This window comes from Dipodomys ordii, unplaced genomic scaffold (assembly GCF_000151885.1).
Source record: "Dipodomys ordii isolate 6190 unplaced genomic scaffold, Dord_2.0 Scaffold1, whole genome shotgun sequence".
Lineage (NCBI taxonomy): Eukaryota > Metazoa > Chordata > Mammalia > Rodentia > Heteromyidae > Dipodomys > Dipodomys ordii.
Genome location: NW_012267217.1, coordinates 56,796,612 through 56,822,011, shown reverse-complemented (window position 1 = coordinate 56,822,011; position 25,400 = coordinate 56,796,612). Strand labels below are relative to the sequence as shown.

Genomic DNA, 25,400 nt, shown 5'->3' with positions numbered 1-25,400 from the left:
TCCCTCCCTTCCTTCCTTCCTTCCTTCCTTCCTTCCTTCCTTCCTTCCTTCCTTCCTTCCTTCCTTCCTTCTTTCCTTGCACACAGGACCTGGGTGCTGTCCCTGAGCTTTTTTAGCTCAAGGCTAGCACTTTACCAAACAAATCACAGTTCTATCAATTGGCGATAGAGTCTCAAGAACTTTCCTGTCTGGGAGGGCTTTGAACTTTGATCCTCAGATCTCAGCTTCCTGAGTAGTTAGGGTTATAGGCATGAACCACTTGTGTCCAGCCAATCATTCATTTTTTTTTTTGTCAGTGAATGGGGTATGAACTCTGGGCCTGTGCACTGTCCCTCCACTCTTCAGCTCAAGGCTAGCACTCTACCATGGAACCACAGTGCTACTTCCAGTTTTCCAGTACCTTATTGGAGATAAGAGTCTCATGAACTTTCCTGCCTGGGCTGGCTTTGAACCATGATTCTCAGATCTCAGCTTCTTGAATAGCTAGGATTACATGGCATGAGCCACTGCCGGCTGGCTCTATCGTTTACTTTTAAAGTAGACACTTTAATTTGATTGTACTAAGGAGTTTTGCTATGATATTCTGCATGTGCTTTAGAATTTTAATCAGAATGAATTCCTTATTACTTTCTTTTCCTCAGTCCCTTACCCATTGTTTAACGTTGTTTAATGATTTTTAGTAAGATCTTCCCTTCCTTCCTTCCTTCCTTCCTTCCTTCCTTCCTACCTCTCTCTCTCTCTCCCTCTCTCTTTCTCTTTTGTGTGCATGCTTTCTTACTTTCTTCTTCTTTTATTTTTGTTTTTGTGCTGGTCCTGGGGCTTGAACTCAGAACCTGGACAATGTCCCTGATTTTTTTGCTCAAGGTTAGCACTCTAGCATTTGACCCACAGCTCGACTTCTGGCTCTTATGGTGATTAATTGGAGATAAGAGTCTCATAGACTTTCTTGGCTGGCTTTAAACCATGATTCTTAGATCTCAGCCTCCTGATTATCTAGGATTACAGGTATGAGCCACTGGCACCTAGCTCAGTAAGATGTCTTATGCCAGTTTCATACCTAGATATCATATATTTCAATATTATTCACTCTTCTTAATTCTCTTTCCCTCTCCCTTCATCCCCCAAACAACCCCATATTTACAGTCAACTTGTATATATTTACACACACACACACACACACACACACACACACACACTCAGTTTCTGAGCTTGGTTTATTTTGCTCAATGTGATAAGTTCCAGCTCTATTCACTTTCCTGAAAATGATAATATTTTTTAAGGCTGAGTAATATTCCATGGTATATGTGTACCACATTGTCTTTATTCATTCATCAGTTGTTGGGCACTGCTCGGCCACTGAGAACAAAGCTATAGTAAGCATGGGTTTTCAGGTTTCATTTTTGTGTATTGATTTAGATTCTAATAAATGCCCAAGAATGTATACTAGGGTGTTTTTTTTTGAGGAACTTCCACGCTGATTTCCATAGTGTTCTTAGTAGTTTACATTCCCTGCCAGCAGTGTAGGAGGGATTTCCCCTTTCTGGCCCACATGTTGTCATTTGTTTTCTAGATGATTGCCATTCTCACTGGGATGAGATGAAATCTCGGTGTGGTTTTGATTTTCATTTCCTTTATGATCAAGGATATTGAACATTTCCTTATATATCTGCTCGTCATTTACATTTCTTCTTGTGAGAACTACCTATTAAAATCACTTGCCCATGGATTAGGAAGGTGGTTTAGTGGCAGAGTGCTTTGCCTAGCATGCATGAAGCCCTGGGTTCAATTCCTCACTACCACATAAACAGAAAAAGCCAGAAGTGGCACTGAGACTCAAGTGGTAGAGTGCTAGCCTTGAGCAAAAGAGGCTCAGGGACAGTGCCCAGGCCCTGAGTTCAAGTCCCAGGACTGGCAAAAAAAAAAAGAAAAAAAAGAAAATCACTTGCCCATTTATTAATTAGGCTTTTTTTGTTGTTGTTGTTGGTCATGGGGGCTGAACTCTGGGCCTGGGCGCTGTCCCTCAGCTCTTCAGCTCCAGGCTAGTGCCCTACCACTTGAACCACAGAGCCACTTCTGGCTTTTTTCTGCTTATGTGGTGCTGAGGAACCAAACTCAGGACCTCATGCATGCGAGGCAAGCGCTCTACCACTGAGCCACCTTCCCAGCCCTAATTAGGCTATTTTTGTTTGCTGTTTGATTTCCTTGCACTCTTTGAAATTTCTGGATATGAATCCTTCATGTGTTGAATAGCTAGTGAAGATTTGCTCCCATATTGTGGGTTGCCTCTTTGTTCTAGTAATTGTTCTTTTGCTGTAGAGAAGGCTTTTGATTTAGTGAAGACCCATTTTTTTTCTCTATGTTGTATATTCATGGCTCAGATCCCCAAAACAAGCCTGCCTTGTCACAATGGTGCTTGTGATGTTACCAGTGGTGGGGATAGAGAGAGACTCTTGGATGCTTCTCTTCCTGAAAGCTGGGAGGAGGTCCATATCATGGATCCTGGTGAGGAGCAGGTGGATTTGCAAACATTGAGGACCGTAGTTGCTATTCAAAGGCATTACTATACATATTGACATAAAGGAACGTGAAACACTGGTTCAGAGCAACAGACTAGACAAGTTAGTATTGGTCTGCCCAGTGCTTCCCTCAGAAGGCACCTGGTGCCTACTGGATGTGCTTCAGAAGTCCATATTAAGACGGAAGTGGCACTGTGGCTCAAGCAGTAGAGCGCTAGCCTTGAGCTGAAGAGCTGAGGGACAGCACCCAGACCCAGAGTTCAAGCCCCATGACCGACCAAAAAAAAAATGGGCAGAAGTCCATATTAAGAAAACCCTGTTTCAAGTTCTAGGTCAAAGTAAGAATTTGGGTCTCTCTGAAATGTGTTCAGGGATTGCTCTAGTAGACCCTCTGAGAACAAGGAATTCATCTGGCATCTTTGGATTAAGGGATCATCCAGCCTAAGGTAGACCATGCTCATAGCAGCTGGTAGAGCTCTTTCCTCCTGAGGTGAAGATCAGAAGTCTTGGTGAACTCTGGAGCTGACCTGAGCGAAGCATTTGAGCTGAATATAATCCTTAACCCCACTCAATGTATCATGTTGGTTTTGATGGGAGAATGTTACCAGACTTTCTGTTGTTCCTTTCACCCCAGCATCATTATTATTACTATTATTTAATTTTATTATAATGTATGTACAGAGGGGTTGCAGTTACATAAGTTAGGTAATGATAACATTCCTTTATGAACAGTGTCATCTCTTCCCTCATTTTCTCCCAGTTTTTTTGTTACCTCCTAGCCCTGCTCCCCTGTTAAGTTGTAGAGGTTGTTTTCAACATAGTAACTAGTGACTGTTACTGCTGAATTAGTTCACCCTTTGTCCCACCATTTCTGTGTTTCCCCTTGCCCTCCCCAAATCAGATAAATTTACTTACAAGACAAAAGGGAAAAACAAAACAAAACAAAAAAATCTCACATTTCTTTGAGTTCATTTCAATAAATTGAAATGAGCTGTCCTTTCTTTGTTCATTTCGATTGATCAAAATGAACACCCCAGCAGTATTATTGAAGAGAATGTGTTTTATGACACCTACTTGTTGAAGGTACTACTGCAAATATTGGAAAACCTTCCACTTGACTTTTTTTTCCTACTCTTAACAAATGCTAATCAAAGATGGCATTTGATTAACCTCTTAAAATGTATTAGTCAAATATGCCCTGAATGACTAAATAGATAAATTAAATAAAATTAATTTCAGGACGTGATGATACATGCACAAGCTACACTGCTAAGTCTAGTGACAGGTCCCAAGCTCACTCTCCTTCAGAGCAGAACTTGAAAGGCTTTATCTTCCAGAAAATGCATTTGTTAGATTAATTTTGTTTCTTTTGCACCCAGAGCACATTAATATATTTCACATGGGTGCTATGAATGTGTATACTATGTCTTGATCAATCATCCTCTCTCATTGCTAGGATGAGATGTTGCTCTCTTCATTGTTCTCTTCATTGTGGTATTGTCCACATTCACATTGGCAGACCTCCTGTTCTTGACCTGCTTTGCTGTATAGAAGAACTAGGGAGGAAATGGCTATTGAACAGCAGATTCTCAGTGGAATTCTGAGCATCGATGGTAATTTTAGTAACATGTAGCCTATGGAAAATCCCAGAGCACTGTCAACAGTGATAATTATGAGGTCTGAGAAAAAGGAAAAAGTATATACCTTGGATTATTTCTTCCAGGACAAAGGGAGCTTAAACCTTTAAAATCCATCGTTATGTATGTGAAGAGTTAATCTTATTCCAAGGGTAGTGAGGATGTTCTGTTTGTTCTATGGTGGAGAAAGTGGTTTAAATGGTAACAGAAGAGCTTTAGACCAAATGGGAAGAAAACTGTGTATATCTATCTATCTATCTATATCTGTCTATGTGTAAAACACACACACACACACACACACACACATGAATTAATAGGAAAGGAAAGTCAACACTTACCAATTGTGTGCCTTTCATTTCTCTGGTAAAAATCTGACCATTCACTAGACCTTGGGTTAAAGAGTATCATCTGTTGGTAGTAATAAACTGTAGGGGCTTATTCTCAAGGTCCTGATTTTTAAAATCTCATTCAATTCTGTACTTTTGAGAATGATAATCACTTTTGTGGTATCTCTTCTTGAAACAAGTACCCATCTCAATATGATTCTAGGAAGTTAGCAACTGTGTTACATTATCTAATTATTCATACCTCTACCAATAGGGAAGTGGTGTTTAATAAAATGCAGTGATCTAAGCAGATGTTTGAAATTCCAGACTGAGGGTGATTTTTCTAAAGGCAGCTGAATGAGTAGAACTTTTAAACTTGGCTTCTTTCTCATCTTCTGTTATATCTTGGTCTTCAGAATCTTGCTATAACATGTTTCTTTCTAAAACCTAAGATTAGTTATCAAGGATACCTCAAATTCTGTAAGTTGGGGAAACTTCTGAATGAACGTCCAGGTTCTATTTTGTTATAGTAAGTTATGAGGGCCTGTGTAATGTTAAACCTCTTCAATAACAAGTTAAATAGTTTGTTAAAAACTTTCAGAAAATAATGCAGTTAATCTTGTTTTATAGTATATATTCTCCCTTCAACACAACTGAAACAATGTATTTATTTTTAAAATCAAATCCAAGCTGAGTATGGTGGCATATGTTTGAAATCCTATCATTTGAGGAGAGGCAGAAAGATTGTGAATTCAAAGACATCTTTTGCTATATAGCTAGTTCCAAGCCAGCATGCACTTTATAGACAGACCTTGTGTCTAAAATAAACAAAACCTCACAATAAAAGCTGGGCAAGATAAATTGAGATTTCAAGCTTGCCCTTCTAATGCTATGTGTTGAGAAATTTTAATATTTCATAAAATAAAGATTGGGCCATTTAACAGTGTCTGAAAATAAGAACACTATATTCCAAGATTTTGAAGCAAATGTCCAGATTTAAACTTTCTCCTCACTTAAAACTTTCAAAATTTTTAAAGATGTGAACCTGCATTTTTTAATGCACATTTCAAAACTTTAAAATCAGCATCGTCAACAACTATTGAAGTTGTTAAAAATCTACCAGATGTCAAGACAGTTGTAATTTGAGATGATCAATTGATTCTAAAGCTCTCAGCCAAGCAAACCACAAAATGGAGAAGAGCTAACAAAGACATGGTAGTCTCCTCTCCCTTTCTGGCTCTTTCTCTCTTGGCTTAATTTCTGTTCTCTTTTTTTCCCTTTATTTCTGTATCATCATTTTGTTTGTTTAGTTGGGATATGCAGCTTGGATATGATTCTTAAAGTAAATCCATTTTTCTTAACATTGTCTTTTCTTGTTTGTGAAGGAAGATTATTTTCTTTATGGATTACCATGACTGCCTTGTTATAGTTTTCTCCCTTTGATGGTTTTCAACTCTTGAAAGAAATTAAGTCATCTTTCCCTATAATAAGAGTATGCTAAGGTGGTGATACATACACTTACTTGTTTTCTCTGATGAAGTAAATGTACTTCATCTGTTGAGATGATTCTCATGTTGGTAAATATTTTCTCATCTGATCAGACTTGCATTCTTTGTAAACACTGCCACAGAACCTCCATGTCTATAGAGAATAACTTGATTGATCAAGTTCTGGCTTTCCCTGTCCTTTCTTTGTTCTAGATACATTTCATCTTGCTGTTCAGTCGACAAGGGAAATTACGGCTGCAGAAATGGTACACCACTCTCCCTGACAAAGAGAGGAAAAAAATCACCCGGGAAATTGTTCAGCTTGTTCTGTCTCGAGGTCATCGGACAAGCAGTTTCATTGACTGGAAGGAGCTGAAACTTGTTTATAAAAGGTGTGAGTACCTTTATGAGAACTGACTTTCTCAATATCGTGTTGGTTTGTATTCATCTTGAACATTTTAGACCGCAATACAACCATTTTCTGAAATCCATCCTTTCCTGAAATCCTTAAAAGCCAGGGCTTAAAGTTTGTACTAACAGACTAACAAGCAAAGAACCCTCATTGATTGAAATGGTTTTCACGTGTTAGGGTGGATTCTAAGTACTTAAACTATATATTAATAATGTATGTATTATTACCATTATATTCAAGACATGTCTCATGAGCATGTATTCCTGGCTTATCAGTTATATTTGCAGACAGTCAAACTAGGACATAGAGTTTAAGTAACTAGTATCCAAGTATAGTAATTGAAGTGGCAGTAATTAGCAGAGCCAGGGCTTACGTCCAGATCTGTCTGGCTTTAAAGCCTATCTACTCCTTTTCTTTTGTATGTGTATACCAATTCTAGGGTTTGAACTCAGGGCCTAACACTCTCACTTAGTTTTCTCTTTGCATATGGCTGGTGTACTACCAACTGAGTCACAATTTTACTTAAGGCCTTTGTGTATATGTGCCAGTCCTGTGGCTTGAACTCAGGGCCTGGGCACCGACTAAACTTTTTTGCTCTATCACTTGAGTCACAGCTTCACTTCTGGTTTTTTTCAGTGGTTAATTGTAGATGAAAGTTTTACAGGCTTTTTACTTTGAACCATGATCCTCAGATCATGGATTATAAGCATGAGCCATTGGTGCCTGGCCACTTCTGGCCTTTTCCTGGTTAATTGGAGATAAGCGTCTCATGGATTTTCCTGCCAGGGCTGGATTTGAACCATCCTCCATAGATCTCAGCCTCCTGAATAGCTAAGACTACAGGCCTGTCTAGTCTTTTTTTTTTAAACCACATCTGCTTAGAATGGACATGAACATATTAGAAAGAAATCTTTATTAATGAGAAAACAGGCCTGAGATGTAAATGAAGACCCAGGACATTGATGCCCTGGGCAGAGTCTGAATGTAACTGCACCTGATACCATACCACAGCTTTCAGGAACAAAGCATACTTTGGAAATGCCTGGCAGAGGGTGTTTATAAGAGCTGATGGGTTGGATGGCAACTTCTTTGTACGACTACTTAAAGATAATAAAAAATAAGTAAATAAAAAGAAGACTGAAGAAAGAGCTTGGTAGGAGAGGGATGGATGAGTGTTGAAAGGGGTGACATTGATAAAGATGTATTCTATTCATAACCTGCTTTATTAAATGGAAACTCCCTTGATGACTACTTAAAGATTATGTATAAATGTGTATGTATATACAAAAATGTATGGGGCTGGGAAGGTGGTTCAGCGGTACAGGGCTTGCCTTGCATGCATGAGACCCTGGTTTGTTCTCAGCACCACATAAGCAGAAAAAACTGGATGTGGCACAGTGGTTCAAGTGGTAGAGCACTAGCGTTGAACTGAAGAGCCGAGGGACAACACCCAGACCCAGAGTTCAGGCTCCATGACTGACAAAAATAAATAAATAAATTATATGTGTGTGTGTGTGTGTGTGTGTGTGTGTGTGTGTGTGTGTGTGTGTGTAAATAGGCTCAGGACTAAGATAAAAAAATAACATGGAAAAATTTTTTTTAAGCTGATGGAGAGGAGAGGGTCTCTGAAGATTTATACTTAATAAAATAAATTACTAGCAGGAGGTGGACAAAGCTTCTTCTGCTGGTGCATTCTCATAGCTTGATAAGAGACTGGGAAACAGACACAGAATGACAGAAACACTTCATGAAGTAAAACAGTAAGGGCAGGGCCCCTGGGAGGACTGGGCAAGAGTTTAGTATTGTTTTTGTGTGTGTATGCCAATACTGGGGCTTGAACTCAGGACCTGGGCACTGTCCTTTGGCTTTTTTTTCCCCCCTCAGGACTGACACTCTACCACTTGAGTCACTGCTCTGCTTCTGGTTTTCTGGTGGATAGACTTTCCTGCCCTGGCTGGCCTTGAACTATGTCTCAGCTCTCAGCCTCATGAATAGCTAGGATTTCAGATGTGAACCACTGAGACCTGGTATGGATTTGGATTTTACAAAGGCAGTTTCCAAGCTGGACAGGGGCATGAACAGACACTGTGGTTGCCCCAGACCAAGGACACGGTTCCCAAATCCTACCCCTTCAAGGTAGAATTTTGTGGAGAGCCATATAATAATGAGAAATGTAAATCTCCCACAATATTTTACATATTCCCTCTAGTATTTTGGGTGATGAGTGGATGCTTTCATTCTTGGATGGAGAACATCTCTGTCAGTAAGGAAGTAACTCTACTTAATATTCTTTGGGAAAATCCATCTTTATTTAGGTTGTTAGTGTCTCATCCTGTTTTTCCTTTATTTTTTTTCTTTTCAAGGTATGCTAGCTTATATTTTTGCTGTGCAGTAGAGAATCAAGATAATGAGCTCTTGACACTAGAGATTGTACATCGTTATGTGGAGTTGCTGGACAAGTACTTTGGAAATGTAAGTGTGGTTCTGGGCAGTTAGTATTGGCCATAGTCTCCTTTCCAGCTCTTGCTTCCTTTCGTTTCTCTTGCATTTTTTCTCTCTCTCTCAAGTCTAAAATGTGACTTGCATTTGTACCCAAAATTGTTTTAACTCACTTTGGGTCATAATCCATGGCTTATCTCCCTACCTATAGTTCGGAGACTTATTGTTAGACCATAGATACATTGGAGGCCTTGTTACAGATAACCAGAGTTGGAGTGTCAAGAATTCCTTGATGTCTTCTTTATTCCTCATTAGCTTTATCCTCTCTCTCTCTTTCTTGTTTTGACCCTTATGCCTTCTCTGCAGGTATTCTGTATAGCAAACAAAGCAAACAAACAAAAGCACCAAAGCCTTTTGCTTCCTATTGTTACTCCATTACCTTTTGTCATTTACTCCTAAGTAACAGTATTTTACTGACGCCATCTTGAAGAACTTGTCCACTTTGCCAGATTAGAAAGCTCCACTGAACCCTCTCTGTTAGTCAGCACCAATGAGTGACAATTCTTAAATCTTCCTGTTTCGCCCTGTCTGCGTCACTGAATCCTGCCCATCACAATACTACTTCTTCTTCTTTTTTTTTGAAATTTCCTCCTCTTGAACTCTGCTGCTTCTTGTTCTAGACATCTGGAGGCCTTACTTGTGCTGCTGGGTTCTGGTCTGCTGAATGCTATCTTCTCTTCCCATCCTCAAAGTGTGTCTGCAATCCCTGTTTTCTGGGAATTCACTACCACATTGCTGTTACTTTGCTTGGTGATGGTTCGCACTAAGCTTCTCACTGCCAAGAACCAAACTCATCTTTTTAGAACTGTTGTGTCTTGTAGCAGGAATTCATTACATTCTAGGGTCCTTTAAGGCTGGAGGATCTTTGTTTTTTTTTGTGTGTGTGTGTATGTGTGTTTTTTTTCATTGTTTATGTTAATTGTCTTATAATACTCTGCTATGTAACAATATGGCTCTACATACAAAGAAAGAACTCACATGACAATTTATATTCCAGTATGTACCTAGTGAGAGCATAATAAATAAATAAATACATAAATAAAATAAAAAATAAATAAATAAAAAGCAATCGATGATATTACAAGAATGCTTATCCAACAGCAGAAGGGAAGGCTTTACTATGTCCTCATCAGAAGTTAAAGGTTGAAGGAAAAAACTCCAGGCATCTAAACTGTGCCGTCACAATGAGATTGCGTGTATGTGAAGGATATGCGTTCGCTTCCTGGCACACACTGATTGCAGAGCATATCTGAGAAGCTAAGGGGTTTGCCAGTGAGATCCCTTGTTTAGATGGAATGCAGGGCATGTACTCAGAAGCAAAACACATGGTTCTGGCTTCAACCAGTTAGGGCTTACCTTTACCTACCTGCCATGCAAGAGGATCTCTACCCTTTGCTAGAATCCGCCTCTGCTTGTTCAAATTGGACTAAAGCTCATCCTCTTCATTCCATCTCTTTCACTACTTTAGTTTTCTTGGAATTTGAATTTTGCTTTTCTTTGAGACTTTTTACATTTGATCCTTTCTGCTCAATTCTTCTCTTCTTGGTTTTGTGGCTACCACATTTCCTACAAAGCACAGGTCTAACATGTGACTTTTCTTTGCAGTCACTTTTCATCCTCTGTCATGAGTAAAATTTATACCTCAAAATCATTGGTTCTGGAATGTTGAGAGGGGTGACACTGATGAAGATGAATTGTATTCATAAACTGTGTCATTGAATGGCAGTTCCTTGCTATAACTATCCAAAGATAATAAAAGTATTTTTCAACCATCATTGGTCCTAGATTGTTCCTTCAACCCCTGTATTCCTACCTTTGTATACCTAACATAGCCTGTGCTTCAGGGTGTGCAACAGCACATAGCATCATTACCTGGGACAAGGGTTTTCTGACTACTAAGTTGCTGATCTCTGCAATGATGACTTGTGGCTTATTTCTATAAACCAGCTCAGGGCCTGATTTCAGCAAATGCTGCTGATGCATTTAATCCCATTCATGACTTCACAAAATAAACCAGTGGAAATATTCTTCTGGTAGACATTCTCTGCTCCATTACCTTGTTCACTGAAGACTTTTTATTCTTATCACCTGATTTTAGAAGACTTTGATTACAAAGTAGATTCCTGTGTTCTCTGTAATAGAATATACAGTATTTGCAGTATTGATCAGGAATTTTTTAAAAATCAGATTTGTTTTCAACAGCCTTTATAATGAGGAGCACTAAAAGAATTTTCTCTCGGGCTGGGAAGGTGGCTCAGTGGTAGAGCGCTTGCCTTGCATGCCTGAGGCCCTGAGTTCGATTCCTCAGCACCACATAAGCAAAAAGAAATGTACTCTTTACCTGACTTATAAGACTGTAACCCCTCTGTAGATCACCTTTATAATAACAATAAAAAATTTAAAAAAAAAAGAATTTTCTCTCTTTCCATCTTTTCTCCTTATAAATGATGTTGCAAGGTCTAAACTGCTGCTTCAGGAATTTTGAGTGTTAGTAAATAGAAATAAGACAGTAATGTCATCTTGTCTTTCTCTTCCTGCCTCCCTAAGATAATAAGTACATAAGTCGAATGTTTCCAAATGTGAGTTCATTTAACTTCATGCTGTCTTTTATTCCAAGGAATGGTGACATTTTGGTGCCTCTTTCTTTTGAAATGAACTGCAGACCTGGGCTTCTGAAGGGCCTGGAGGAGACTCCTGATGCCCAAATTTACTCATAACCTGCCTTCTCTTCTTCGTTTCTCAACTATGGTTTGCCTTTTTCTGTTTTCCTAGAGTAGACCAGTTATGGCTATACGAATTGAGAGTGAATTTTGATCTCCTTATGTTGAGCCAGAATTCAGCGAAGATATCCCAGAGTACCTTATTTCTTGAGAATCTGGATGACCTGCGCTAATGATCAGTCCCGAGAAAGTATGAAGAGACTCAGAATAAATCCCAGTATCTATAGCATTAATTTTCCATCCTATTCTGGTCTACCTTTTGAAGCTCTGTCGTGAATCAAAATTTAATTCACTAAAAAATTCAATGAATCTTTCATTAAGCTAAGAGCAGCTAAGAGCACTTCAAGGCTAGATGCCCAGTAGGTGTTCAATCCTTATTAATTAACAGTGAAGAGCAAAGGCTTCCAGGACTGATTCTTATTGACATCGTCTCAGCAATATTACCTCTCTTTGGTTTTCGTTTCTTCTTGTGCTAATACCAAAGGCTTCCTTGAGTTCTGTCCTGATAATAACCAAGTAAAAACTTTGTGCTGAGCTTCTCTTAGAACATGGGAAAATATCATCTTCCAAAGATAGATAAGTCAAAATGCCTGGCAACTAATTTATGTATTTTTCCACACTTTTCAATTCCCAGGAGATTTATAAGGATTAACTAGTTAATCTCTCAATATTCAGTGAGTAGCATCAACCTCAGTTTATAGAGGCTGAGAAGAAAGGTCTCTGAGTCTCTCAGAAGGTAATGGACTATCTGAGGGTTTAGACATAGGTTATATTTGCCATTACAGACTGTAGGTATTTTTTATTACTATTTTTTTGTTTTTTAACTGATACACTGAGAATGTATGGATGTTGGTATCTTCAGGAGCTTTAGAACTTGACATAGGGGAGGTTTCTCTTCTAAGAGTGGTTCTGAGGATCCCGCTGAATTTTGATGTCTACTTGCTCACCATTCAAACATAAGACTCCCATTTTACAAATGTGAAAAATGATACTTCAAAATGAGAATAGAGCTGTTGGCTTTTCCAACCACATGGTACTGCAGTAAGGGTCACAGAGGGTAGAGAGAATAGTTGAATTTATAAATGACTTATAAAGAGCAAAACTTACAAGCCATATTTTGCACTACACTGATTCACTTTATACATAGCTTTCTTATATTTATGTAGTTTCATGTTAATCTGAATAATTTCCTGTCTATAACTTTGAAACTGTATTTACTTTAGAACAGTATTTGACAAGCACTCTTAAGATTCTAGAGGCTTTGGCTGATGAAATGCCAGAAGTAATCTTACTGTACTCTACTACAAGAGAATACCTCAATATCCAATATATTAAAACACAAGACTAGGAAGTTGAAAACAAACAAGCAGAACCTGTTGGAATTTAGGTCCATGGGGAAAAGTAGAAAGTTTCCTGTGTTTGTTTATATAGTTTATGGAGAAGGAAACCACACATATGTGGTACAATTCTCAAGCATCAAGGTCATATGTATAATGTACTAGTACTGAACCTTAAGATGGAATTTTTACATATCTGAGTAACTAAGTACAACCTTAAATGTTGCCAAGGTTTTGGAACATTATTCTTCATAGTTTCAGATGAAGTCAGACTCAAAGAATAACCAGAGTATTTATTTGGAGTCACTGTATATGAAATAGTTGCTCATTTATAGCATTCTCTATAATGCTAATGCACTGGGGATAATTTCTCTTAATGTTCTAGAGTCTAGTACAACAAGTTTGAATGAGTATTTTATGTCTGTCTGATGATGCGTTCCACTTTACCTTTTTCTCATCCCTTGGAACTAGGTATGGGAAATTGATAGCCTCATAGCTACCAGAAGATTCTACAGGCCTGGGGACAGTTGTTTCTCTGAGTGGGGCACAAGAAGTTCCTAGAGAACTTGTGTTAGTGTTTGCCGGTCAGATGCACTTGGCAGGATTGTAATTGCTAGTCTATCCTAATAGGCTGCTGTCTGCCTTGGATTCCTGGTCTACACCTGCCTTGAACTCTGAGAGTCCTCAGCTGTCGCTGCTGTAATTCCTGACCTCAGCTTTTCCTGACATCTGGTAACTGCTTTCTTCTCTTATCTTTTTTGTCTATGGATGTCTAATCTACTGTGATTTCTTTTTTCTTAGTTATATTACTTAAAATTGTAAAACACTTTTCAAATCCTTCTAGACCTAGAATTTTTTTTTATAAACAGGGAGACTATATGTGTATTATTCCACAATTGTGTGTTCCATTTCTAATCACTTAGAAATTCCTGTAAGTAGTTGTACAAATTACCTTCACATTCTACTTCATTCTGTCTAATGTCTAATTTCCACAGAGTCCCCATACCATTGGAGAGGTATACATACTTGTTTTAAATTGGAGAGGGATACATACTTTTTTTAAAGACTGTCTTGTGGATAAACTTTTGAGTTCTTTCCAATTATCATATAAACGATACTACCACAATCTTTGTTTATATATATATATGTATATGTATATATTATTGTGCACTGATTTGAGTATAGCATGGGATTAGATTCCTTGTGGAATTGTCAGGTCAAAGAATTTGTACATTTAATTAATTTATTTATGCCAGTCTTGGGGCTTGAACTTAGGGCCTGGGCACTGTCCCAGAGCTTCTTTTGCTCAAGGCTAGTGCTCTACCACTTAAGGCACAGCACCACTTCCAGCTTTTTCTGTTTATGTGGTACTGAGGAATTAAACATAGGGCTTCATGCATGTTAGGCAGGTATTCTACCACTAAGCCAATTTCCCAGACCAAATTTGTACATGTTAAATTGACGGCTCCTGCACTGGGCTCAGGTGGTTCATGCTAGTAATATAGCTACGTGGGAAGCTGTAGGAGGATTAAGGTTCAAGGCTAGTCCAGCAAGAAGTTCTTGAGACCCTCATCTCCATCAATAGCTAGGTGAATGGTATATGCTTGTTATCCCAGTTATGGAAGGAAATACAAGCAGGAAGATGAAGGGACAGTTCAGCCTGGACAAAGGATGAGACCCTATTTAAAAGGTAACAAGGCAAAACAAGCTAGAGGCATGGCTTAAATGTTGCACAACACTTGCCTAGCAAGCATTAAAGCCTTGAAGTTCAAACTCCAGTTTGAATTTGAATTTGCATAAAAAGTAGATACTAAAACAAGGCCACTAAAACAGTCCGTGAAATGTTTCCAACACATTCATAACAATGTTTTTTAAGACAGAATTTGACTCTTCTACCATCACTATTTTGCTCTAATTTGATATGTCTGGCACAGAACATTCCAGTCACTGTTGGAGGAGTACCAGCGAGACAAAGTTCGTGTGCACTTGGAGGGTCCCCAGCTGCAGTGGAATGGGAGAATTTGACTTTAGGTCTTTGATTTGGAGACTGTATTGTGCATGATTATCCATTTAATTACTGTGAACTAACTGAGCCCTTGCTATATTCAATGCTCTTGTCATGCCACACAAAAGAAAACTGAAAGTAAACACCTGCCCACAGGCACACAGACTCACACACATACCTACAAGCTGTCACTGCCCCATTATCATTACCGCCATTTATTTTTTCCCCATAGCATTTATTACATTATCTAATTATCTTGTTTATTTAGACATTGTCCATCCTTTCCTAAAGAAATGCAGAGACTCTGTCTCTCTGTTTTCACCACTATAAATCCAGCATTGAGCACATTGCTTGTAACCCAGAAAGGCTTAAAATATAGTTGACATCTGATGTGAAAAAAATTGATGCTTATATTTCCTAGTTCAGAAGGATCTTCTTTCTTTAAATCTTCTCCATTCCGTAAGCTTTCCACTCTGTATCACTCTGGCCCTGCCACACCTGACCCACTGACTTTCCAGTGATGGCTACTGCTACCAGTCATTGTCATACATACCTCTCGGCATTCTCTTCTTTGTTTTTATTTAGAGTATGCTTTACTTATTTATATGCATCTGTAAAATTTATAAATCCCACTAACTGTATGAATACCTTTGTCTGTACCATTTCCAGCCATACTTTCCAGATGAGGATTAATTTGTGTTTTTATAATTATGAGTGAGGCTGTATATTATTAGATGTATGTGGGTCCTTTTCTTGTTTTGACTTCTCCATGAATTGTTTCTTGATAGCCTATATTATTATTATTATGTTGTGATGTTTAACTTTGGGATTTGTGAGAATTCTTTCTCTATTAGGGACACTATCTCTCACTGTGAATATCACACACTGTTTCTTGCTGTAAACATTATGTCTTAATATTCTTTGATTGGACAATTGTGTTCCACTGTCATTCAAACTCTTGAATGAAAGGTTAAAGAAAAGTTCATAAACTGAGGATTTGATTGCCTCATATCATTTTTTTCACTGATGGTAGTTTTCAGGAAGTCTGGTTATTTAGCAAATATCCTGTGAACAGATACTAAAAAATTACAATTTGCCATGTGTATATGTGTGTACATGTTTATTTATGCATATTCACTATATATAGAGATATTGAGAGAGACAGAAATAGAGTCTTTTAAGGAAGAAGGAGAAATCTATCCATTCATCCACCATCTTCTTCAATCTTTCTATCGTTCATCTTCTGTTTGTCTATCTCTATATCATACATCCATATATCTGTGTTCCATCTATTAATCTACCTGTCATCTATCTATCTATCTGCTTCTTGATAATTTACTGTTGTTAGAATTCTAGCAAATGAAGAGGCTATAACCTTTGTGGATGAGTTAGCTGTTTTTCTGAGCTGGTCATTTATCACTGTGAGATTGTATACATTTGTTCATATACTTCTACATTCATTTGAATCTGTCAACATAAATCATGTTCTATGCCTACAGTTTGAAAGTGAATCCTACATATATAGAGCAACTTGCTAAACTATTAGCACTCATTTTGTATACAGTTATAACACTCAGAAGAATCAGAGTTTTTTATCCCCATCATAATGAAGACACAGAAATCCCATGGTTGTTGGCTTGTTCACTTTCTCTATAATCTTTGTATCCCCCTATTGTGCCCCACAGTGTGCCAGATAGGAGGGATATGAAGGTAATGAAGAAATGTCTTTGCTCTGGCCTGGATCTCAGAGGAGTGCTTAGTGATTGACATCTAGCTAGGCATGTACCAGTACAGGCAAGATGTGAATGAGGAACCATTTTTATGGAATCAGAATGGGAAGAGGATTTGAAAATCTGGTGTCCTTGGCCTTTGAATTTGGTCTTGAAACAGGAGCCTGATTTCACTATCAGGAGAATAAAGAAAAGGGCATTTGGGGGAACATTCCAGGAATTGCTGGAATGTGTCCGGGCAAAGGCCTGAAAGCACACTGCAAGTTGACAAGAGCAACTGTAATGAAGGGTGGATGCTGGCACAGGAGGGGAGAGACAGGGTCTGGTCTAGGTGGTTCTTGTATGCCATGCTGAGAATTAAAACTTCCTTCTGAACATTAGATCTCCTCTAGGGGAGGAAAACGATAGCATTTTAGCACAGTGCGAATGATAGATGGCTTTGAACAGCCATAGACTCCATATGGAAGGTGATTGCAAGAGTCCAAAGAAGTGTTGCAGGCCTGAGCAGCTTTGAGGTGGACAGCAATGGGCAAGGTTAGAGGTTTACTCAGTGAGGAGTTGGTGACTAAACTGAGAGTGCAAGGCCAGGAAGTGAGAGGAACGAAAGGAGAAGGAAAATAAGAACTCTACTCTCATATGAATGAAACAGAAAGAGGCTGCAGCTGCTAAGCAAAATAGGGACTAAAGAAAAAGGGGGGGGGAAATACTGGAACAGCACCAATATTTAACGAGAAGGTGGAGACTCTGGCCAGAATATAGCAACATGCAGCAGAGGTACTTAGGTCTATTGGTCTGATGGCTATGTTTTAGACACCCCATAAACACTGGTTAAAACAAATGCGAGGTGTGAGGGAAGGGTTAGCTAAAGGATCCAAGAAGCCTTCTGAGAAACAGTTGTCAGAGATGCTGGAGGAGGAGAAAGACAGGGGGACCGGCAGTGGGTGGCATTGGCAAGATCAAGGGAGCAAAGGGAGAAGAGACTGCCAGGAAACTAAGGAGCAGCAGGTGCTGCTGAGCCCTGGCTGTAGAGAACTGGAAACTTTCAGTGAGAACACCGGAAGAGAGCAGGCAAATGTAGATCGAAAGGCAATGCCGGGTGTCAGTGAGTGGCAGAATAGGAATGGAGGAAGTGAGCAAGGGAAGTGACTGCTTCACTGCTTTCTGGTGGACTCTGGAAAAGGAGTTCTACTTGAATTGGAGGAACGAATGAGCTTCACCACCAAGGTCTGTGTCTCTGTTGATTGGTCACAGTGGATTCCTATGTGAAGTCCCCCCATACCCAGGGACACACACACACATACACACCCAGAAAACACACACAGAAAACAGACATACATACACACACACGCACACACACACACATACACACACACCCAGAAAACACACACACACACACAAACACAGAAAACACACATACACACACACAGAAACATTAAAGTGTCAGCAACAGAAGGGAATCTGCTGACATATTCTACTAGCTCAGAAGCCCAGGGTCTAGGCCTACACAGAGTATTCTAAGTAGTCTTTCAGAAGACTTTAATACACTCTAATGTTGGAAAGCTACTGATACATGGCAAAATTTTTGAGCAAATTTGACTCCATAGAGTAAGCTTCTGAGCGTTCTACAGCCAAGAGGTGAGATTTCTAGACCAGGAGGAGGAGGAGGTGGGAGGAGTTACCTTCTTCTGAATGGAGGGCTCAGCTTTCACTGGACACCGGAGCTGAGTGGCCACATTCCTCTACCCAGTCTCCAATTGCCTATCCCTGTGTAAAACATTATCTAAGATGTTTACTTTTTTTTTTTTAGGTCTCCTCCTTCATTTTTATTTATATATTTTTGTAAGCATATTATTATATATAATTACAATTATAAATATATTATAAAGATATTTATATTTTATATTTTTATATTTTAGAGGTGATATACAGCGGGATTACCTTTACATACATATCCAGAAATAACTACACTTCTTTTGCATAGTGACATCTATTCCCTCGTTTTCTCCCATTCCTTCTCTCCCAGCTCCACCCACAAGTTGCATAATTTACTTTCATCAATGTCTGGCGCAGCCAGTGCACTCCACTGCTGCACTTTTCCACCCTTTTCCCTCTGATTCTGTGCCCTCTTCCCACCCTTTCATCGATGTGGATGTGAATCCTCCTTATATACAGTAAAGAATACAGAGTTAACAAGAAAAGAAACAAGAAGAGTCCTTTGTTTCATATCTTTGGAGTTTGTTTCAGTATGTATATTATTTTATATACACAGGAGGAGGTGCTTGGGTGTTGCGCCATTGTGCTTCTCTCCTAAGACTATAAGGGCGTTTACTTTTATGAAAGGCCTCAGATTCATTGGCCTTACTTTTCAGTCATTAAAATTCCATTTTGTCTTTTGGCTGCTGTTGGAGAGGCTGGGGACCATGGTGATTGCTGCTGCTGATTCTATTGCAAATTTATCCAAACATTTGTTTCTGTCCCACCAGGTCTGCGAGCTGGATATCATCTTTAATTTTGAAAAGGCGTATTTTATCCTTGATGAGTTTATAATAGGTGGAGAAATTCAGGAAACATCCAAGAAAACAGCTGTGAAAGCCATTGAAGAATCTGACATGTTACAGGAGGTTAGTACTTTGGGGAAGAAGAAGAAAATGATGATGATATTTTTAATGTGAGTCAATACTGGGTACTAACCTGTGTATTTTCTTCTAATACATGACAACTGTATTAGCTAAGTTACTTAATTCTACTGCTCTAACAAGTAGGTAGTATTGCTTTCCCACTTTTCAAATGAGTAAACTGAGACATGAAGAAGTTCAATAGCCTTCCCAATTTCAGTAAGTATGAAATCAAGATTGGAACCCAGGCATTTATATTCATGGGTCTTTGCTTGTCCTGTTTGGCTGAATTTTTGATGTGAGGCTAATGCATCTTCTTTGAAAAAATAATTTTATGAGATGTTAAAAAAGGGATTTTATTAAAATATCTGTGTGGCTCTGGGAGTGAAGAATACCAACATGTAGTTATTTCATTGCCAGGAATATTATAGAAGGTGGCATTCCTCATTTTAATTAAGATTTCTTATTCCTCCTGGAAAGGCCTTATGTGTGCTGCTGGTGGCATAAGGAAATGGGAGACTCTGTGGCTTGCTTGCCCAGTGTAAATGGGCGCTGAACACCCATTTGGTATAGCTCTGCATTGCGATTCACATAAAATCTCGCGGGGCTTTTCATTTTCTCTTCCTTTTTTTGGTAGTCCTGAGATTTGAACTCATACCTTGTGCTTGCTAGGCAGGCACTCCTCCACTTGAATGATGCCCTTCCCCCCTCCCTTTTTTTCTTTTGCTTTTTTAAAAAAACTAGAATCTCATATTTTCACCTAGGGCAGGCCTCAAAGCATGATCTTCCTACATATGCCCCTTTTCTCAAGTAGCTAGACACCAAGTGCAAACAACCACATGGGGCTTGTTTAGTTGAGATGAGGTCTGTACCCACACTGGTCTCCAATCAAGACCCTCTGATTTCTGCCTCCATAATACCTGGAATTATACAATGTCAAACTTGGGACTTTTCTTATAGCCCCTTTAGCCCTCCAAGTACATAATGAGGAAAAACACTTCACTGCACTGCCCATTGCCCACCAGTTGACATGATTGTGTTTGGGGCCCGGATTCTGTTCCAGTTCTGCCACCAGTATGTGTGTGTCCCACATCAGTGAGTCTTTCATGTCCCTGTTTTCATAACAGCTGGTCAGAGGAGGGATTCTGAGCATTGTCATGAGCCTCTTTAAGATTGGTAAAGAAGCCATTCTTCCCACTATTAGAAATACATTTCCCAGCAGATGTGTTGGCATTGGTGAGAGCTGACAGAGAGGGAACAGTCACGGGGTGGTGGATATGAAGAAGGACAGCAGTGTCAGTGGGCGCTGTGAGGGCTCCAGTGTGGGTTAAGGGGCCAAAGCAATCACTGCTGGGGTTCTCACCGCTAAGATTGCATTAAACACCTTGATGTTTACTCGCTTCTCCCCCAAGATACTAGAGAAACCAGTGATCTGGAAATACCATAGAACAGCATTTCTTAAAATGCTGGAGGGGGAAAGGGAGGTGGAGGTTATTTACAGTGTCGTCTTCAGGGTTCTTCAGGTGGAATCTCCTTTCAGGAGAAATGGACTTTTCACAGAGTCTTTGGTGCTTTTGTAATTAAAGCTTCCTAAAATAGACCTGACCTGGGTTATTTTGAAATCACCCCTCACCCATTAGAAACAGGTTTAACGAGCTTTCAGTGAATCAGATATTTCTAGTTCTGTTTAAATTGGGGAAGCAGGTGTTTCACAATTAAGCATCAATTGGTGTTTTGTTTCCCTGGTGATGGAGTGGACATTCTTGGTAGGTAGGTAGGTCACAGGAACCTTGCCCTTAGCCCTGTGTCCTCTGTGATTAGGCAGTAAATGCCATGTCTGCCCTCAAGTTGATCTTGTTACCAACACCTGCCAAATAAAGCAGGTTTTCCTTGTGACCTTTGGGCTCTGGTACTCAATTTGGGGGAACATATCGAACAACTGAATTTGCCTCTCTGCTTCAGAAAGTTTAGGATACGTAGGAGAAAACAATATAATTGCATAAAGGAAGAAAGAATGGCTTCTTGGTTCCCTGTCCTTCGGACCGTGGAGTTACTGTAGGCATGGGAAGGCATCAGGGACTTACCTTCACTTCTAGAACAACTGTAAATCTTTAAGTGGCCCCTGGGATTTTTGCCTAGTCTCTGTTAGAGTGGGTGATTGTCTTCACAGTTTTAGTAAGAAGCCACACAGTCTCAAATCACCAAATGCTCAATACTTAAGGCTTATTCTGAGATTATAAGGGCTAGAAATTGGTAACCAGTGAATAAATGTAGTTTAATTTGGGGGTTGACGTATTGTAATGACAATGTGGGTAACAGAAAGTTTTAGAAGCAAAAGAAAAAGAGACTGAGGCAGGTACCAGTGGTTTATCCTATAATCCTAGCTATTCCCAAGACTGAGATCTGAAAATTGTGTTTCTAAGTCAGCTTGGGCAGTAAAGACTATGAAACTATCTCTAATTAACCACCAGTAAGTGAGAAGTTGAGCTGTGGCTGAAGTGGTAGAGAGTGCTAGCCTTCAGCCAGATGTGTACAGAGACTCTTGTGTGTGTGTGTGAGTATGAGAGACAGACAGACAGACACACACACACACAGAGGCACAGGCAGAAACAGAAAGTGTCGAGGCTGCAATTCCTATGGTTGCCACTGGGGACAGCAGCGGGTTAAGAAGGGAATCTCAAATGGTAGGTCAAGGTCAAAAAACAGGATACCAAAGCCAGGCACTGGTGGCCACTGGTGGCTCACGCCTGTAGTCCTAGCTACTCAGGAGGCTGAGATCTGAGGATCTTAGTTCAAAGCCAGCCTGGGCAAGAAAGTCTGAGAGACTCCTATCTCCAATTAACCAGAAAACTGGAGGTGGTGCTGTGGCACAAGTGGTAGAACTCTGGCCTTGAGCTGAAGAGTTGAGGGACAGTGCCCAGGTCCAGAGTTCAAGCCCCACAACTGACCCCCCCCAAAAAAGTAAAAGAAAAATAAGATACTACCCATGTGGATGCATGAGCACCTGCTTGCTGTACCCCAGCACAGTACCCTTCAAAGCAGAAAACCCAGTCACAATGCAGTAGAAAGTCACAGCATGTTCCAAACAGAATGTACAAGAAACACAGAACGCTAGCTAAAGAGATGCAGAAATGGGTGGGGATACTAACTGCAGTGTGCTTTTTGGGAAGGCAAAGGTAGAGGCATCTTTAAGGTTTTAGATTTAGTATGGACAGTTCAGGTGGAAGGCTCAAGAAAATACCAACTCTTACATGTCTGTTCCGTGTGCTCTGAGTGACAGCTGGCTGAGTCAGGGCATGATCACCCCATCTGAGCACCAGATGTGCTCTGAGTATTGATGATAACCAGACACCAAGAACAGAGAAGCCCGTGAAGTGCCTCCCCTATGGTTTTTGATTGGCAAAAGCTCCTTTAATTCTGCAGAAGAAGCCTGGTGATGTATTCATGGAACCATTTATTCTAGTCAGGTTTGCAAAATCAAGATATTTTAATCGCAAAGACTTATGTAGCTGTACAGTAAATATAAGATAGAGAGGAGTGTCAAGCAGTTTCTTAGTGAAAGTAACATAAAATTGTGGGTTTTTTTCTGATCATCTGTCATCTTTTTAATATTAGCAATGTGCTGTAACTTTTCTAATTCTCAATACAAATTTTTACCTAATTTGTAACTGTATTCCTTTAAAAATGAACTCCAGGATCTACAAAATCAGCTCATGCTTTGTCCAGGATGATGCCCCCTATCCATTAAAAGACATGGGTGACATCTTTCAGAGAAAGTCAGGGAGGGCCAACAGGCTAGTACTAAGATCTAAGCTTTAGAAGAGAGTGTGGGTGACTGAGTACAACTATTTCCAGCAGAGAAGCACTGGGATTCAGAAGAGAACAGGTGAACAGGAGTGGAAAAAGCCTATTTTCTAACCCTGGTATCCCTGACAATCTTGCTTGGCCAGTGGCCTGATCTCTTCGGCTTGTGCTTGTAGTGTCTTTCCCAGCAAGTTGAAAGGAGTTGCATGGACTGAGGTGTAAACTTAAAAAAAAATACCCTCAAGCATTGGTTGCTAAGTGAGGCTAACAGGAAAGAGGCAGGGGATTCCCTAAGGGTACCTCGCTGCCCTTAGAGCTCATGTGTTGATTCAACCTGGCACCGTGGTACTACACAGATGCCTGTGTTTGTAATAGGAGGCTGTGTAAGAGCAAGTCCATCCATCTTGTATGGTACAGGCTTTGTGACATCACGGTATAACTTCAGCTGTAATTAAAGCTTTTCGAACATTTAAAAAGTGCTGGGGAAAACTAATTACGGCCTTGGGCCAGGGCTTGTTAGCAAACTTGTTCACTAATGAGGAGTAAAATGGAGAAAGGTAATTTGTGTACTTTGGAGGAAGGCCTCTTCAAATCATATGGCAAGAATTCTTCAGAATCCTGGTATGTTTTTGTTTCTTGAGTTGGCAGAAAGTATGATAAAGATACTCCACCCATGTTATACAAATCATTTCAGGCTTTCGTAGTATAAGTGCCTGGATGTGGTCCCTATGATCCATTTATCTTAAATCAACAATGATGTTTTTGGCAGCTGTTAAGCTAGCATTCCTTTGTCTCATTTTGTGAGCAGGCTTAACTTCTCAGTTGAAATATAAGTAGCTTCAGCCAAATGGTTGTATATGCAAAGGATCCTCAAACATTGAACTACCTTTCTTGATAGAATGTAGTGTCACATGTGTCTCTGAAAGGCTTATTTTCCATAGCAAAAAAAATATAAAGAAAAAGAATTTGTAGTCTTCTAGAGGATATAGTTTAATAAAGGGAAAATGGTTCTCATTCATTGTTCTCTTTCAGACAATGGAAGAATACATGAACAAACCTACATTTTAACTGTGCATCTACTTGAAGACTCCAAATGCTGCAAGTTGTGAATTTTTAAAAACTCAATGTTTTGTATCCAGTCCAGACAGAGCTTCTGGAATCATGCCACAAATAACTTAAAGGGATTCTTGGTTAACTAGCAAAGATTCATGTTGTTTAGCATAATACTTTTGAAATGTCTATTTCTATAGTATACTGTATATGAGTCCTTAATCTGCCTCTGTGTTGGAAATCACTGCTGTATAACTCAGCAGATTGAATAGTTTGTAATGTTTTAACTCCATGAGATTATTTGTAAGCTCATCAAAAGAAATAACTGCAATATATATTTTTGGGATTTGATTTTCTAAGGGATGAAAGTTAAACTATATTGTATTATCTCATGCTTATGAATATAAAGTAAAACCTAATGTCATTAATGCCTTTCCTAAGTGTTTGGTTTGTACAACCTGGATGCTAATTCAAAATAATATTGACAGTTAAGAGTTCCTGTATATTGCTGGACTTAAAAAAATATACAGAGAGAGAGCAGATATAATGTATTTGGTATGGATGTCCTAAATTCATTTTTGTGTTTGGAACTGGAATTACAGAGAATAACCAAGGATCATAGAGGAGCTATTCAGTAGGTTTTGATGTCTTAAAAGCTGCTATCTAAGCTGGAGTTGTAATTTTTCTTTTTTTAAAAAAAATTGGTTATAAAGGACATAATGTTATATTTTCTTTTCTTTCTTTTTTTTGGGGGGGGGGTCCAGTTGTGGGGCCTGAACTCTGGGCCTGGGCACTGTCCCTGAGCTCTTCAGCTCAAGGCAATCACTCTTACCACTTGAGCCACCGCACCACTTCTGGTTTTCTGGTGGTTAATTGGAGGTAAGAGTTTCATGGACTAGGATTTCTGCCCAAGGCTGGCTTTGAACCGATCCTCAGATCTCGGCCTCCTGAGTAACTAGGATTACAGGCGTGAGCCATGGGTGCCCGGGTCTGGTCACACCTTTTAAAACCATTCCTCCCAAATCAACTGCGACCACAACTTTAATTTTTACTCTTGCTACTCTCAGTCTGCTTTTTCTTTCTTCCTTTTTTGTTGGTAGTGGGGCCTGAACTCTGGGCCTGGGCGCTGTCCCTCAGCTCTTCAGCTCAAGGCTAGCGCTCTATCACTTGAGCCACAGTGCCACTTCCGGCTTTTTTCTTTTTGCTTATGTGGTGCTGAGGAATCGAACCCAGGGCCTCAGGCATGCAAGGCAAGCACTCTA

The 25,400-nt window shown here is 39.6% G+C and overlaps 2 protein-coding genes across 4 annotated transcripts in view; both read left to right on the top strand.

Moving 5' to 3' along the window:
- Wdfy1 (WD repeat and FYVE domain containing 1) overlaps nucleotides 1–6,214 on the top strand; it is a 110,432-nt gene extending 104,218 nt beyond the window's left edge. For both annotated transcript variants that reach the window (XR_001174777.1, XR_001174776.1), the window contains one exon: nucleotides 6,180–6,214. The gene's annotated coding sequence lies outside the window, so the exon portion shown is untranslated. The remainder of the gene's footprint in view (nucleotides 1–6,179) is intronic.
- The window catches only part of Ap1s3 (adaptor-related protein complex 1, sigma 3 subunit), a 34,927-nt gene extending 10,362 nt beyond the window's left edge, over nucleotides 1–24,565 (top strand). Inside the window, exons 2-6 of one of the 2 annotated variants that reach the window (XR_001174778.1) lie at nucleotides 6,180–6,358; nucleotides 8,742–8,850; nucleotides 19,153–19,290; nucleotides 20,245–20,379; nucleotides 24,121–24,565. Coding sequence is in view for 1 of the 2 variants with exons in the window: in XM_013010003.1 (XP_012865457.1) it covers nucleotides 6,180–6,358; nucleotides 8,742–8,850; nucleotides 19,153–19,290; nucleotides 24,121–24,156 (462 nt within the window). In the remaining variant the exon portion in view is untranslated. The remainder of the gene's footprint in view (nucleotides 1–6,179; nucleotides 6,359–8,741; nucleotides 8,851–19,152; nucleotides 19,291–20,244; nucleotides 20,380–24,120) is intronic. The other variant, XM_013010003.1, reaches the window with a different exon arrangement.
- Nucleotides 24,566–25,400: the final 835 nt, after the last annotated feature.